The sequence below is a fragment of the Bufo bufo genome, chromosome 3 (assembly GCF_905171765.1).
Source record: "Bufo bufo chromosome 3, aBufBuf1.1, whole genome shotgun sequence".
In the NCBI taxonomy this organism is placed as follows: Eukaryota; Metazoa; Chordata; class Amphibia; order Anura; family Bufonidae; genus Bufo; species Bufo bufo.
The window spans coordinates 597,779,658-597,797,486 of NC_053391.1; the positions used below are offsets into that span (position 1 = coordinate 597,779,658).

A 17,829-nucleotide genomic window follows, 5' to 3' on the forward strand; every position below is an offset into this window, starting at 1 on the left:
TAATTCTTTTCTGTGTATTACATCATTCGCTTTGTCCATTATTGTTAACACTAAAAAAGAATAATATGAACCAGGAAACACTAAAAAAACCTTTTTTTCTTTCAATATTTTGCAGCAAGAAATCGATGAATTAGCAGTTTTCTGGCCACTTTCTCTATGCAGTGTAAGGAATAGCTCTCTCTCAGGGGGTCGCAATCACAGACTTCTCCTCTGACAATGGGCTTCAGGTCCAAAAGGTGCTTTATTTTGGCACTTCAGCACCAGCACAAACATAAACATCGAAAATAAACACCTGCCCATCTGGGCTCTACCTAATACACGTGTTGTCTCTACCTATAGAGCGCCGTTCACACACGGGATTAGATCCGGCTTCCTCAGCTATATACAGTCCAGCAGCGTCCAGGCTGTGACCACACCAGCACCTTTGGGGGAAGATGGTCCAGAAGTCCTCCCGACTCTGACCGTGTGACCCTCTTTCCATAGGCGTCGCTTGGCCCCCCAAACTTCAGGCTTTACAAAGCCTCGTTGCCCCTCAGCCCTCCTGGCTGAGACCACACAGAGCATCTCAGGCCCCCTTCTCTCTCAGGCTTCCTCAGCCTTTCTCCCTCCAAGTCATACACAGAGGGTTGTTTTATTCCTCCTTGATTACAGCAGCAGGCCTCACCTGCGATCACATCTGGCAAAAGACAATACATGTAGTGGAAGGGTGTGGACTGGCAGATCCCACTACCAAACCTATCCCCCAGTCCACATAAAATCCAGCCCAGAACAACATCTAGACAAAACTGTGTCAGCAAACTGCACTTTGCTGAAACCACTGCAGCTTTCTGGATTTCAGTTATCTCACCCAGCTGAGGTATCTGGGTGGGATATACACACCTCCCAGGACTTATACTGTACACATCACCACAGCAGATATTATTAAAGTGTTTTCTATTATATGAGAAGCTGAATGCTTGTAACTTGTTTGCAAATGAGAAATGTCTATATAATGCAATGTATGCAAAAAGTGCTGGTGAACGTCATAAAATCCATCTATACGTCTCTTCTCTTTTTTCAGATCTGTGGTTTGCAGCTGACGCCAAAGTATATGTGATTTAGAAGCAGATCGTTTTTCTCAGGAAATGCACTTCAATCAGATAAATAAATATTGATTTAATGGGTAAGTGTACATTTTCAATGCCATTAAGACATGTTAATTATGCATTTTGTAGAGTTTTGCTGTGAATCTGATGCCTGAGATTACTAAGCACAAAACTTCAAAAAAGCTTTCGCCATCAAAACTTTCCCTGCTTGAATAACCTTTATAATATAAATGATAATGTTTTAAAAACTAAATTTGTATTTTTACTGTTGTCAATATTTTAGGTGTCAAAAATACTGTATATCCTGCAGCCATGCATTTTTATCGGTGTATATGTCGCTGTCACTTTAGGATAACTAATGCTGTCTTAAAGAAAGTTAAAGAATTTGAAATGGGTAGCATAGAGTCCTAGGAGACCGCAGAATGTCATCCACAATTTTACAGGGTAATTGGAGCACTTTCGATTTGGGTCAAATTTATTTGGACTTAAATGGAATCACCCAACCAATTGGGCCGAATCAAATCCAAATTGAATATCAAGAAATTTGCCCATCCTAAATCTGATACAAAGAACCCTGAAAATAAATCACTGGCTATGATTCTGAGCCTGTGCAATCAAGTTCTGGGTCGTCTTCCTAAGCCAAGGGGCTATGGTGTTAGGTTTTGTGGCACGATTTACCACTTGTCGGCAAACTTTAATTCTTAACTTCAAGTAATAGTTCTTAATGTGAATGTTCTCTGTGTTCAAAGAAAACTCTAGATACTGGCACACTAAGTGGCCACTTTGCATACAATGTCGGCTATCGATGGGAAGGTGGGCAATGCTGTTTTGACTGTGTTTCTTCTATCAAAGTCCATCTTTCAACTGAGACCAACACTGTGCTTCTTTCTAGCTAGAGATGAGAAGCATAGGCAATATTCGTTCTCGCAATATTTTGTGAGTATTTCGCATAATATTCGCAATAAATTAGCGATTTCTAGAATTCGTGATCTCCAGTCATTATTTTTGCAATTGCGCAAATTGGCACTAATGCATATTTTTTGAGCAATACATGCAACTTCACATTTTATCAGGTCTGAGTAGATATTACTGATTGGTGCACTAAGTACTGTTGTGAAATCACAGCACTGTATCTAACAGAGACACTAATCCCTATCACATGACAGTAATTCCTATCACACTGCCTCACACCCTGCACTGGAACCAGCTACACTATATCACTATCTAACCTACACTGACTATCTCCCACTAACTATCTGTATTATATATATATATATATATATATATATATGAGCTAACTATCTAATGTGTAATGGATAAGGAAAAGGATCCAGATGAAAGCACAGAGCACAGCATTGACACTGCTCTCTCTCTCTCAGAACTGCAAAAAAACATCAGAAAATGGCTGCTGGGGAGTTTATTATATAGTAAGGGGTAGGCAACTTTCCTATTGGTTGCTAGGGATGTTGCTAAGCTCTGACAAAGATATTACGGTCTTCTCATTGGCCCACAAGTAAGAATGTAGGTTACTGTTGGAATAAAATCTAGAGTATTTGCAATTACAAATATATAGCATTATGTTCTACATCTTCGTGGATTCTCGCAATGTGCCGATATTCACGATAAAAATTTGCAATTAGAATATTCGCAATCAACACTAATTCTAGCATATGCTACCCAAATTTTACATTCATTTATTTTTTATTTCAGCTCTCTTGAAGATGCACTGGACACCAGAGCATGCCCAGCCCCTCAACCAGTGGCCAGAGCAGCACCTTGATGTCTCCTCAACTACTTCATCTCCAGCACACAAATCTGATGTGTATCAAAATAGTCGACAAAGGCTTAATTACGCATGGGCAAATGATGACATATCTGCACTGACCGCTTCTAACCTCCTGAAGAGATATGCAGAAAAGTACTCTGGGGTCTTAGATTCATATGAGAGAGCACCACTAAGTAGCTATACAGATGGGGCATTTGGACCTGTTAATGGGCAGAAAGGTGATCTTGAACCTTGGCAAATGTCACATGGGTCTGAGAGTTCCTATACTGTAAACTCTATACATGACAGTTTGGCTGGCTCCAAATCAGGCAATGGACATATTGGGTTGGGCAGCCCAACAATTGCATCGGGCAACTTGCCTGAACCACTTTATCCTGGTAGCACATGCGGAGCACCTAATCCTGCAAGTGGTCTTGTTGCACCTCAGGATTATACCTCAACCTATAGTGGCACATATCTCCCATCTGGATATTGTAGTCAGCCCACTGCAGCACTTCCAGCAAGCCACCCGTCATCTCTCCATAGCTCAGGACTTCAACCAACACATGCTTCACCAGCTTTAGTTCATGGATATAGTTCTTCTGGCACAATATATAATTATAGTTCAAGCAGCTACCCGACTCAACCTGGATATGGAGGGATGCATCCAGCACATCCTTCTGGTTATCTGCCTTCAGGTATTGCTGCTCCGACACCACTTCCACCTCATACAGCATCATCAAGACCTACTGTGGTCCCTGGATACAGTTACCAAAGTTCCAATTTAGCATCAATCTCAGTCACTCCTCTGAGCACAGAGTCAAGCAGTTCCTTAAAGCGGAAAGCTTTTGATATGGCCACAGAGGAAAGTGAGGGTAAATACAGAAAATACAGCTATGAGCAACCAAAGACTACATCAGATACATCATTTCAGATGTCTGACAATGTACCAAATGAATGCAGAGGCAATGGCTTCAGTCGCAATGGTGAGACCCCTCAGATGCCCTTTAAACCTGGAAAGCACCCAGCAGAAGAAGAACAAATAGGAAAGTACAGCAGTCAGTCGATGAAGGCAATGATTTCACCTACATATAATGAAGAGGTCCCTTTAAGACCTGGTGAGACATTTGGTAAGTTTACACCACCAATAATTAATGAACGGAGGGGGAATGAACAAGGACATGTCTTTACACAGAGAATGCAGATTTCAGGGATTAAGCCACCAGGATTTTGTAACCCATCAGAGGATAAGTTAAAAAATGTGGATCCTCTTATTTTAGAACTTGTCAATGATGAAATTGTGGACTGTGGGCCCCCAGTTCAGTGGACTGATATAGCTGGCCATGTATCTGTAAAGGCTGCAATTGAAGAAGAATTAGTGTGGCCTATTTTAAGACCTGGTGCATACACTGGAGCCAACAGACCTCCAAAAAGTATTTTACTGTTTGGCCCTTCAGGTTCAGGCAAAACCCTTTTGAGCAGGTGCATTGCAACCCAGCTGGGGTCTACATTTCTGAAACTCAACAGCGCTCTACTTGTCTCTAAATGGAAGAACAAGAGTGAAAAGGTTTTGCAGACTGTGTTTTACATGGCAAGCTGTCATCAGCCTACTGTGGTTTTTATTAGCGAAATTGATCTGCTACTTTCTGCCCATATCAGTGAGGAAAATGCTCACCTCAGTAATCTGAAGTCCCAATTACTTTCCTTCTTGGATAGCATAGCTACCTCAACTGATGATAGCATTATCTTTATTGGAACTTCTCAGAGACCGGATGATATTGATGAAGCTGCTCACCGTAGGTTTGCCAAGCGGTTTTACATAGCTCCCCCTGATACTCTAGCAAGGAGGCAAATCCTCCACCACACTTTGGCTCAACAAAACTACTGCCTTAGTGAAAGGGAAATGGCCCTTCTTGTTCAGCACACAGAAGGCTACTCTGGCAATGAGCTCATTCAACTCTGCCAGCACGCTGGAGCCAATCACCTCCATGGTATTTCTGGTCAACATCAACCCACATCCTACAAAGACTTTGAGGGGGCGTTCTGTAAACTGCGAGCTGGTACTTCCCAAAAGCAATTAGACTTATATGCGGAATGGAATAAAATGTACGGCTCAAGACATTAACTGTGGAATGAAATCTGTTTAATACCTTGACATAACACTGGCATTGTTTTTTTGTTTTTGTTTTTCCTTAGGGTGCGTGTGTTGAATCCTTAACATGAGTGGATACCTTAAAGAAGTGTTTCTTCCCTGTAAACGTAAATGTGACAATTTCATGTCAAGCGATGGGCATCTTTTTTTTAAATGCGCGTGTGTATACACATTGACATATTTGTACAGCAATTTTCACACCATTGAATGTTTTTGAGGAAAAAAATCTAAAATTTTTGTTATTGTTTTCACGTTTGGAAACCTATAAGAAAGAAAAGTAGCTCTTCACTGTACTCAGGATATCTTCAATTTATTGCCAAATGATGACGGTGCCACTGTAGTTTGGTAATTAGGAATTCAGATGTTCTGCAAGTATAATATGATCTCAAGGACTAGTTTCCACTGGTTCATCATGGCCAGTCTGTTCATATGTTAATGGTTTTATCATCAGAAAATGTTAGCCCCTTCATGGCACTTTGGGGAGCCCAGTTCACACTTGTCGTAGATTTGGTGACCAGGAACAGCAATCGATTGTGTTGTACAAGGCTCAAGAACCAACAACTAAGAAGGGATGAAAAGAAAAGTACACTGCTAGCTAAGTATAGGAACCATTTGTATTTTTTTTTACTTGTTTTTATGTTCTTCATGTTTATTTCGAAATACTCAGGAAAAGTTTACTTCCAAAAAGAATGTGTATAGGACTCATTTTCAAGATCATTTGAATTAGAGACCATAAAAGTACTTGAAGTTATTACCAGGATTGAATGTATTGCCAGTTCTTTCACTCCAGTTATCAGGAACAAAATGTCCTACAAAGGTTATAATCCGGTTATAATTTTTTTCTTAATTATTATTATTATTTCATTTTTACTGTAGTGTTTATGGAGTTATGTGGTTTCAAAATGTGTCAGTAGCACGGTAGATTGGAACACATTGTCAGTACCACTTTTTGGATATTATTTCCTGTGTTTTAAATGGTTTATGTCAGAACTTCTCATATGTCTTTCTATGTTGACAATGTTTACAACTGTGATCTAGTTTTATGTGGTAGCTACAAAAGAAATGCATAGTATTGCCCACAACTGATCAGTGGTTATTCCATCCATATGCAAGAATGAAGCCCTTCAAAAAAAAAATCCTACAATTGAGTATACTAGTTCATTACACACAATAGAAGAAGCCATTTTGTGAACCTAACCAATGTTTACATGGATGAACACTTTGGCCTGGTGCATGACTAGGCTTTCAAAATGGCCTCATCATTATGGATCATGTATCAATTGGCATTCAAGAAAAAAAAAAAGAAAAGAATAACATGGTTTATCCACATATTATTCAATTTTGTACCTCAATGGTTTATATAAAGGGCAAGTGTTTAGGCAGGTCATGTATGCGTACCTCCAAGTCAGATTTGTAGATTCACAAGTGTGTCATACAAACAACACTACTGATATTTGACCACACTTACGTGAAGTTGATAAGTAGAGGTGTAACTCAAAGCTCATAGGCCCCAAAGCATAACCTGTCTCAGGGCCCCCAAACTATTATAGTACCAGTCTCTTCATGTGGGGCAGAGGGACCTTGTGGACCTCCTTAGGCTCCAGGGCCAAGGTGCAAACTCAACCTCTGAACCCCAAGTGACCAGCATGAACAGAAACATAGCATGTTCAGATTATGCACAAAATACAAGTTATATCTTCTAATTTATTTTAACATGTTATCGTTCTTTAGTTTACTAGATGGAAAATGTTTGAAATCATCATTTTGTTAAATGACCAAAGAACTCATAGTGTTTAAGTAAAGATGAATGTAAAATACCAAAGTGTTTAGGGATAGGGATTATTCACTACACTGAATGCCAAATCACATTACTGTCCACCCATAGTTACTATATACAGTGTTCGTTCTTCTATCAGATTGTTTACTGATCCCTGATGGTCTTGTTTGTCTCTTTATGTATGCCTCATTTTCATGTGAAAATATGTTCTCTTTAAACCAAAGTTTGTTAGTGATTAATATTTTGAAATATTGTCATAGAAAGTTCTATTAGTTTTATAGTACATATTTAATCAGTTGCCTCCCGCCTTCTCTGTAACTCAGCCTGGAGTCAAAAATTATTAAAACTATACCTTGTTTTTATTTTGATTTAAACCAAAGATACTAAGAATTTCATTTTGTACAGTTCAACTTTTGAATGGGTTGCGATGTAATGTATGTATTATATTCAGACTAATGTGATTAAAATGTTGCAATGTGCTATGCTGTTCATTAAAAAATGTCAGGGCATATATTCAGAGACTGTGCACAGCTCTTGAGGATCAAACGTTTTATGTTAGTAAGCCTTCAAGAGGCTCCATTGTAATGTGTAGTATATTGGCAGCACACCAAATATAGGTAAGCCTCGTCTTCTAACAGTAGTCTTGTGATATTCTCAATTATCATGACTAGATATTATCCATAGCTTGTAGTATCTTATTTAAAAAATGCCAATGCCAATTCTTATAAAAACCTTGCCAGAATTCAAGACAATGTAACGGCAATTTAAAGTTTAGCAAATGCACGCACTGAACGTTTCCTACTAAATCCTAGTGTATTCATTTAAAGGGGTTTTCTAAGATTGTAATAGCTATGACTCATCATCAGGATAGGTTATTAATATTAGATCGATGGAGATTTGACACCTGGGACCCATCAGTTGTGGGACTGTGGCCTCCTCAAAGCTTACTAAGCACAGCTCCATCCATTGGAATGCGTGCCGCATGGACCTCTATGTTTCATAGATGTCACAAAGAATAAAATATTAGTATCATCCCATAAAACAACCACCACAGACTACAGGTTCGCATTCAAATTCCCCCATGACAGTTTAATGGCATAAAAAAGTTGCAAACATCATGTTTGCGACTTTTTAAATGCCACTGCGCCTAATTTAAGCCAAAATGGGACATGCTGGTGCGGGACCAGCAAATTAATTTTCTTGTGCGCCACTTTCTGGAGCTGCCATAGGTTTCAGTGTAGGCGCATGGGATGCCGGAGGATGTGCCTAATTTATGACGAGGCATGCTCTTTGTCATAAATTAGGCACATGTTCCAGCAGCGCAGGGGATAGTATAGACTGGCATAAAACTCTGGTTTGTGATAAATTGCCTCTCAAAGTGTTCATAAGGAATAGGAGATCAAATATTAGAACATTCACTGGGCTTTAATTAACCGCTATGTAAATACTATACTCCTTTTACACTGATTTTGCTGTGAAGTATTAGTAAAAAGCCTCATAATTTTAATTTAGTGGTTAACCACAGTTAAACCAAACCATCTAGAAATCCATTACAAACCCTTCATTGTCAGCTTCTGCCTCCTTGTACATTCACACAGTATAATTACAGCACGGTAAAAATCCTTTACCAATCAGACATAGGATTGCTTTATATTAATGAATTGCACCCTTCATCCACAATGGTAATTTCACGCTGTCAGACACTCACGTTGTCCTATTAGGGTGCCACAACATATCCGGGGCCTAATCCACATGAAACCCATCTCTTGGTTTTGTGCCAAAGTCAATTTCTCCTAACTACCTCAAGTGAAGAAATGTTCATGCAGAATCCCTAATTGCTAATAATGTCAAATTGATCCCTGATAAAAGCATTGCTTCTTCTCACATCCATGGGAGAACTGTTGTGGTTAATCATTAAGGACTTTATGACTTAACGGTACCTTTTAGAGCCTGTAACTCAATAGTAAGGTAAAATACACACAACCGATTTATAGTGGTTTACGAAAGCCCTTCACAAACTCCTGGACAGGAATGCCATGAGGTTCTGATACCACAGAGAGGGCATTAATAAAGAAATCTGAAGGAAGGGCAAGAGCAACTTGAGCTAACATCCTTAGTGCTTAGCTTTGACTAAATGTTCATTTTTGATGCAATGAGGGTAAAAAATGTAGGAATCCCATATGACAGGTAATTTGTTATTTACCAGTGATGATGAGATGTTGGTAGTGGTAGGACAACAAGGAACTATACATCGCTCCAGACACTGAGGGTAATATTTTTTATCATACTTTTGCCCCTTCCATTTGTAACCTGATTGATACACAAACCCGAAGTGTTTTAATTCCTTTCTGAGTTATTTTTTCTCGAAAATGCTAATCAAATATTTCTATCTCCAATTAATAGGGTCTTCTACCCATTATTTTTACAACTCAATGGAGCATTTACTAGTGTTAAGCTATTAGGAATGAATTAGAAAATGGTCACTATTGATTTTAGAGCAGTCTAATATTATAACACGTTAGAAATATCTACATTAAATTCACATAAAGTAAGTCTACCATTATCTCTAGCATTAGGAAATTGCTACACTTGTATTACTTGCTCTCAAAGAAAGCCTATCCATGTAACATCCCAGTCAAAGTTCTGGGAATAATGCTTGGGATGTGAAGATGTTCTTTTAGGCTTTGTAGTGGCCCCCCAGCCATTCACATATTTTACCATGAGCCTCAAATATAATCATGTAAACCTTGGACAACATACTGTATATTTCCCCATCCTCCCACTCAAATGAAATCTAATGAATGAGTGATACATAGTCAGTAAATTCCACTTAATTCTGTAAATAGCGTGGCCTGAGCCTTGGATTTGGCTCAGGAAATGAATGCATCAAAATAAAGAATTCTTCACCGCCATAAAAAGACTTATCTTGCACTGAAATACAAGCTTTCTGTGTTACTCATGGGGCTAGTGTGTGAAGCATACCACTTACAAACAATACTCTCTTTGTGTGTGTAATTATTTCCAACTGTTTCAGGCTAAAGCTACTAAATCTGTTCTAGAGACCCCCCTCTTCCTTCTGACAATATCACCTTGTTTATTCTCACATTGGTTTGCATCTTACTTTTTTTGGAATTTGACCCACATTTATTACATGAATGCCGTTCTTCTTTTGAGAATTTCAGTCCTTACATGTTGAGACAGTTTTAGACATTAGACATGCACACTCCACTCAATCTATACTTTGTTCTTCTTACCACTTACTAATTGACAATGAAATACTAGGACTGTTAGGGTACAGCCACATGTTCAGATTTCGAGATGCCAAAACCAGGAGTGAATTCAGAAAAGAGAAGTCGTACCTTTCCTTAATATTTTGTCTTCTTTTTTTTTATTCACTGCTGATTTTGGCTTTCAAATCTGCATCAAGAAACCTGAATGTATGGCCGTACCCTTAAGTTGGCCATACATTAAGGATTTCAGATGCCTGTTTTCTGACCAACCTATCAAACACGGTTGGTCTGTGAAGGTTGTTGTCAAAGTTTTAATTTAAAATGACAATTTGGACAATACAATTGATCCGTGCTGTGATCTGTAGTCTAGTCTGGGCTTTCATTGATGGGAAGCAGATCTTTCATTCAGTATGAATGACTTGACAATCACCCCTAAATATCCAACACAGCAGATCAAATTTTTTATAGATATCTTTCATCACTTGGCATCTGTCACGCTTGTTAGTGCCACAAAACATGGCCATCCAAAATCTTAGTGCATGTTAATTGTCACTTTAGGACCTTTAAAAACTTTAAGCCATGATAGAGCTAATGTTGAAGAAATACAATGTATCCAAAAAGACTGATATGGTTAAGGAACGAACGACTGAGAATATAGATGACATCTTTATAATGGTTTATCATTGTTATCAGAATTACGATATCCAGACTGATGGCATGACAGAAGTGTCTGTTCTGCCCATAGACGTCATGTGAAAAGCATTGCAGTACATTGCCGTCATTACTTGATAGTGATCTAACCCTGGAATTCCTAAGGGTCATGGTAAGAACCTTTAAGCAAAGAATTCTGGTTTCATATAGCATAAAGACTTTAGTCTGATAGTGATTTGATTCTTTAATTTTACATAAACTGGTACATTGATTTGACAAAACATAGTGCACCAAAGTAAAGATTCCTGGGGTATGTTTGTAGTCTTTGTCCATTGTGAAGGAGATGGGAAGACAGACAATAGATCGATGCAGGACAAAACATCAAAGTCATGATGAGTGGGTGATGGAGGCTGGATGCCAATATGTTCTTTATTCTGATTATTTAGACAATACTGAGAAGGCTTTGGAGGGCATGTGAAGAGTATCTCCCTCCAGGTTTAATGTGTTGTTGAATAGTACAGAGTGCTATTCACACTATTATCAATGGACGCAATCAAAAACTGGAGGAATTTCATAGCCATGATCTGTGAGCAAGCTAGAGATTGTTTTATGGTTGTCTATACCTGTGATATTCAACTTGTGGCTCTCTGTAGCAAGTATGTATCAAGAAAAGGTCAATGTAGAAGCCACTGTCATAGGTCTGCCTATTCTATGGCTCAGATATCTGGTTCTGTGACCCCTTTAAGCAAAACCTGAAACTTTATAAAATAAACATGAAATAGTATATTGCCAGAAATATGTACAGTGATAAATACCGTAATCATCTCCTGTTTTAGACTAGTAAGAATTTTAACTGTAATCATGAATATCAGTGTCCAATTCTAGGTACAGTATGTTTTAGTGGAATACAAATCAAGAACCCCAAACCCAAATTTGGGATCCCTAGGTCCAAGTCCTGTTTTTCTGTTCTAGACTAATGCAACTGGCTAGATTCATCTTCATTTATTCTAAGCTGTGAAAATCTCTGCTTCTTCTCTTTTTGGACCAGCTGTGCCATTCCTTTATTATTCCTAGTAGCAGTTTATGAATGAATCTCCAGCAATCTGCAATAAAAATAAGGATGGGTGTTACCAGATGTCGTGTGTCCCTGTACAGTCTGACACTATCAAGTCAGTGCTGCCAGCATCTGACCATGCAGGGACCCCCCACCCGGTAACACCCAGATGGACCTTTATTGCAGACTGTTGACAATTCAATCATATACTTCTAGTAGATATATTAAAACAGACATGTTAGGAGAAGTGACAGGTCCACTTTAAGACTACATCCAAATGAAGGCTACATCTACAGGTTTTGTACATATACTTGGAGTACATATATGATGTAATGCATGTTGTTAGCATTCTTAAGAAACAAAGATAAATTTGACAAAAACTTTCCCTTACTTTAATAAGTTAAATCATGCCTTATTCTCAATGCTGTTGGATATAACTGTAGATGCTGGTCAGCGTCTTTGAGAACATCTGTAACTACGCACTGCAAAAAAAAAAAAAAATATCCATTTTCCAAGAAAACAGAAATAATTCACTGTGCACTGAATGTTATAGCCCTAGCTGTCCTCCTCAGACCGTTTTATCACAACAATCTATCATCATAGCAGGCCTCTCCAGCTACTAAAGAAATGCATTTTCCAAAAAGTGGTACTGTGTCAAATGCAAAGGTTTTCATCTGACCGTGTCCCATCTTCTGTAACCATTTCTACCTCATTTTGCAATGTATTGTACATGAAGTATTTATTTCATGTCCTTTTAATGTTGGGATACTCTTGAGCTGTGATGGTCTACCTCAAAATACTGTATTTTAAAAGGAAAAAGTATTACGCAGTATTAAAGAGATTATGTGAACTTTCTCCATGGCTGTTGTTTTTTTTTTACTTTTTTTTATTTTTTATTATATACAAATTTCGAACACTTCAGAAATACTTGCTGTTTTTGTGCTTAAAGGAATACTCCAGGCAAAGGTTTATAGGGCCAGAGGGGGCAAAGCATGACACAAGTATTCAAAGAAAACCAGAGAATCTATGTGGCATGCACTGGCCCATCAGATCACACACTAGACATAACACAATAATTGCCATCGGTCCTATATTTGCAGGGACTGTCCCTAATTTTCAGATTGTCTCTACAAATTCAGGCTGTCCTGGGCAAAAAATGGGTAGAGCTTATATAAACCTATCCATAAGTGGGCAGTCCCACATGACTTGTGGACATTTCCAGGGTGGGGTTTATTTGTCCTGAATTAATAACTGCTCTACCTAGAGTGTTTTCTTTAAAGGGGATCTCCGGGAATTAAGAAAATAAAAATACGTAAATATTACTTTATTATAAATATATTCCCAAATACCTTTCATTAGTTATAATGGCTAGTTTTGCCTCGGGAGCAATGATTAGGAGAACCCCTTAAAGCAATATTAAGTTTATCGATTTACTTAGGCAGGGTGCTGAATCTCATTAAAGAGACCAGTTGTGTATGGAGATTTACTGGAAGTAATCCATGGTATGGAGAACTATTGGCAATGCTCCATGGGAAACAAATATGCAAAGAGGTATCTGATCTCCCAAGAAAGAGAACCATCTTGCCAGCCAGGTCATATCTGGCCTGACTATATTTGGCGGTGGCGAGATTGTTCTCTTTCTTGGTAGATGCTGCTTTGCAAGTTTATCAATTGAAAGAATTGGTATCACTGAGCTACAAGAAGAATTGCTGAAGTTCAGCAGAAGACAATCTCAACTGCATAATCAGTAAACCTGGTGCAAGGAAAAGGTGGAGTAGCTACCCATGGCAGCCAGTCAGCTTCCACCTCTATTTCTTCATCTACTTATGTCCCTGTCTATGCACTGGGACTGGAGGAAATTTCAAGGATCAAATCACAGAAGAGTATATTAGATTTCTAATTTATACAAGTCCAGAGAGCCCCTTTAAAATACAAAGGACGTGATGAGGGGCAGTGCATGTGCATGACAAATACTCTGAAAACTAGTGTGAAAAAATAATTTGTGCATATGGAATATAGAGAGTAATTCTAAAGTACATGAAATAATACATTACACAATTTCAACCATTAGTTGATCTTTTAAAGGTAAACTATCCATTTGCTGAAATACTGCCATATGTTCTTGAAGAACAGAATACAAACTGTTATAGTTTGTCAAAAACAGTATGACAAGAAAGTCAACAAAAAAAACATCTACGGTATGTGCATTGCATTGTCTTTTTTTATTTCGTGGTTTAAAGTGTACCTCCAATTCAAAACAACTTTCCATCAATTGGACAAGAGAAGTCCCCTCTCTCTAACCACTCAGATACCATTGTTGCTATTGACTCTGAGGGGCCAAATGGCTGGGATCAAAGTTATTTCCAATTCCAGCCATTGCACCTGGGTGTCAGCTGTATACTGCACTCAACACCCCGGTGTATGGATTAAAATCCAGAGAGGAGAAGGCTATGCAACTTCACTGAGAAATCAGGTTACAGCTGCCTATAGAAGTCTATGGAGAGGGGAGGGGGAGAAGCAGGGGATTAGCTCTATGATCAAGGCAAACAGATAGAAGAGGTGATCCTGCTCTTCTATCTTACATATACACTCGAAGCAGCAGTGTGGAAGACATTATATAGCAGTAATGAGCAGTGTAGCTGTGAATTCGGCACTGGGCTAAGATAAAACATTTTTAAAGCCTTCAGCAGCATTTTTCTGTGTTATGTAAAAGTTACTTACATATTTGCAGCTCCACATACGGAATCACTTTAAATAGAAACGGTTATATTTATGTGCTAAAATTCATACTTTTACTGTGCCCATGTGTCCGTCTACGCTGTGTGGCTAAGTTGTGCATTGAAGCTCCCCATGAGTCCTCAAAATTCTCCATGCACCAGTGTCACAGCTGACGCCTTTCTTATAGTGCTCTGTGTTCCTACAAAAAGGAAACCCAGTTCAGGAGAGAAGGGAAACATTCTTAAAAATGTTCTCCTGTCTACCAAAAACCACATCACACATGTTCATGGCCTATGTCTAGTATTGTAACTTACAGTATCTTTAGTGAAATGGAGTCGAATTGAAATACCACACAAAATATCTGGGCAGGAGTGCCACTGTTTGGGGACAAGCAGCCATGTTTTAGTAATCTCGGACAAACCCCTATATGAACAGGTGGGGCAACAAAGCTCAATAGCACCAGTGATCATACAGCATTGAAGGGATTGTTCAAAATTAGAAAAACATGCTTGCTTTCTTCCATAAACTGTTCGTACATAACTTCTGTCTTTTATTGCAGCTTACCTACATTAGAGTGAATTGGGCTGAGCCTGTTGGCAGATATGGTGCTGTTCTTCGGTTCTTCCTGGACAGAAGACCCCATTTTGAACCTTTTTAAATGCCTGTGCGCAGGGCTTTCTTTAATATTGATTGGACCCTGGGCAAAAATTTACTTGGATTTACCCTGGATCCCGCCTTCCCACACCCTAGCATGCAATCACGCCCTCCACCCCAACACACACAAAAAAAATTCCACACACCTGGTAGAGTACAGTGAATGACTGTAAATACTTCCAGTTCTGAAGACTCCAGCGGCTCAGGATCAGTGCTCTGGGCAGCTGGGCTCAGGCTGGAAGTGGGCACCGCTCTGCAGGAAGGAGACCGGGGCTCGGCTCACCCTTGCGTTACAGTGCACCCCAGCACCCCACAGTATGCAGTATAGCACCCTATAGTATACAGCACCCCACAGTATGCAATATAGCACCCTATAGCACACAGCACCACACAGTATGCAGTATAGCACCCTATAGTATACAGCAACCCACAGTATGCAGTATAGCACCCTATAGTATACAGCACCCTATAGTATACAGCATAGCACCCTATAGTATACAGCACCCCACAGTATGGAATATAGCACCCTATAGTGTACAGCACCCCACACTATACAGTATACAGCACCCCACAGTATACAGCACCCCACAGTATATAGTAGAGCAGTATAGCACCCCACAGTATACAGCACCCCATACTATACAGTATACAGCACCTCACAGTATACAGTAGAGCAGTATAGCACACCACAATATACAGCATCCCACAGTATACAGCACCTCACAGTATACAGTATACTGCACCCCAAACTATACAGTATACAACACCTCACAGTATACAGTAGAGCAGAATAGCACCCCACAATATACAGCACCCCACAGTATACAGCCCCCCACAATATACAGCACCCCACAGTATACAGTAGAGCAGTATAGCACTCCACAATATACAGCACCCCACAGTATACAGAACCTCACGGTATACAGTATACAGCACCCCAAACTATACAGAATACAGCACCTCACAGTATACAGCACCCCACAGTAAACATTAGAGCAGTATAGCACCCCACAATATACAGCACCCCACAGTACACAGCACCCCACAGTATACAGTAAAGCAGTATAGCACCCCACAGTATACAGCAACCCAACGGTATACAGCACTCCACAGTATACAGCACCACACAGTATACAGTAGAGAAGTATAGCACCCCATAGTAAACAGCACCCCACAGTATATATCACCCCACAGTATAAAGCACCCCATAGTATACAGTAGAGCAGTATAGCACCCCACAGTATACAGTAGAGCATTATAGCACACCACAGTATACAGCATCCCACACTATACAGCACCCCACAATATACAGCACCCCACAGTATACAGTAGCTTACAGTATATTAGCATAACAGCTGCTGTCACCTTTTCCTGATGTAATCTTCACAAAAAAAGCTCCACAGTTAGGGCAAACTTCTCCTGCAGCAACACTCCTGGTAGAAAGGATCTTTGATTACCTCATACGCATGTGACCAGTAATATTGCTAGGTTACTGGTCACATGGTGATGATGTCATCTAAGGTCCTTTAGACTCACAGCTCTCACAGTTCGCTGCCTGGAGTGACGGCAGGCAGGCATGGCAGCACCTCCCTGTGTAGCTCACAGCCTGACACCCGGGGCAGTGGCCAGCAGGGCTCAAGAGGGAGCTGCCTTGGGCCCCCCAGGAGCAACTGGGCCCAGGGCAGCTGCCCCTTTTGCCCCTTGTTAAAGACGGCCCTGCCTGTGCGAGAATATTTTGCTGTTCGGCCATTTTCACACTGTGCTCTATACTGAAGAGTGGCGGGGATTAGGCCGGGGCCAGGTGATTGGTCCTGGCAAATTCAATAACATTACACCTTTTTCCAGGCATAAATGTTAAAAGCCTGGAGAACCCCCTTAAAGGGGTCCTTCACTTTGTTTTAACTGATGATCTATCCTCTGGATAGATCATCAGCTTCTGATCGGAGGGGGTCCGACACCCGGGACCCCCGCCGATCAGCTGTTTGAGAAGGCAGCGGCGCTCCAGTAGCGTGCGGCCTTCTCACTGTTTACCGCCGGCCCACTGACATCACGACTAGTATCAACTGGCCTGGGCGGGGCTAAGCTGTGTTCACTTGAATGGAGCCGGCGGTAAACAGTGAGAAGGCTGTGGTGCTACTGGAGCGCCGCTGCCTTCTCAAACAGCTGATCGGCGGGGGTCCCATGTGTCGGACCCCCGCCGATCAGAAGCTGATGATCTATCCAGACCAGAGGATAGATCATCAGTTAAAACAAAGTGCAGAACCCTTTTAAGTATTAAGCTATTTCACCCATTGCAGGTTTGTGGTATACTTTTTTGTCACCACTGACCATTCCATTTAGGCCTCATGCACACGACCGGTTTTTTTTGCGGTCCGCAAAAACTGGTTCCGTTTTTCCGTGATCCGTGACCGTTTTTTCGTCCGTGGGTCTTCCTTGATTTTTGGAGGATCCATGGACATGAAAAAAAAGTCGTTGTGGTGTCCGCCTGGCCATGCGGAGCGAAACGGATCCGTCCTGACTTACAATGCAAGTCAATGGGGACGGATCCGTTTGACGTTGACACAATATGGTGCAATTGCAAACGGATCCGTCCCCCGTTGACTTTCAATGTAAAGTCAGGAGTCCCTATTATACCATCAGATCTGAGTTTTCTCCAATCCGATGGTATATTTTAACTTGAAGCGTCCCCATCACCATGGGAACGCCTCTATGTTAGAATATACCATCGGATTTGAGTTAGATC

The 17,829-nt window shown here is 40.3% G+C and overlaps 1 protein-coding gene across 1 annotated transcript in view; it reads left to right on the forward strand.

The window, feature by feature from the left end:
* Nucleotides 1–12,563, forward strand: part of LOC120996157 (fidgetin-like) — an 89,507-nt gene extending 76,944 nt beyond the window's left edge. Inside the window, exons 3-4 of the mRNA XM_040425909.1 lie at nt 1,061–1,162; nt 2,796–12,563. Coding sequence (XP_040281843.1) covers nt 1,159–1,162; nt 2,796–4,975 — 2,184 coding nt within the window. The 5' untranslated portion in view covers nt 1,061–1,158 and the 3' untranslated portion in view covers nt 4,976–12,563. The remainder of the gene's footprint in view (nt 1–1,060; nt 1,163–2,795) is intronic.
* Nucleotides 12,564–17,829: the final 5,266 nt, after the last annotated feature.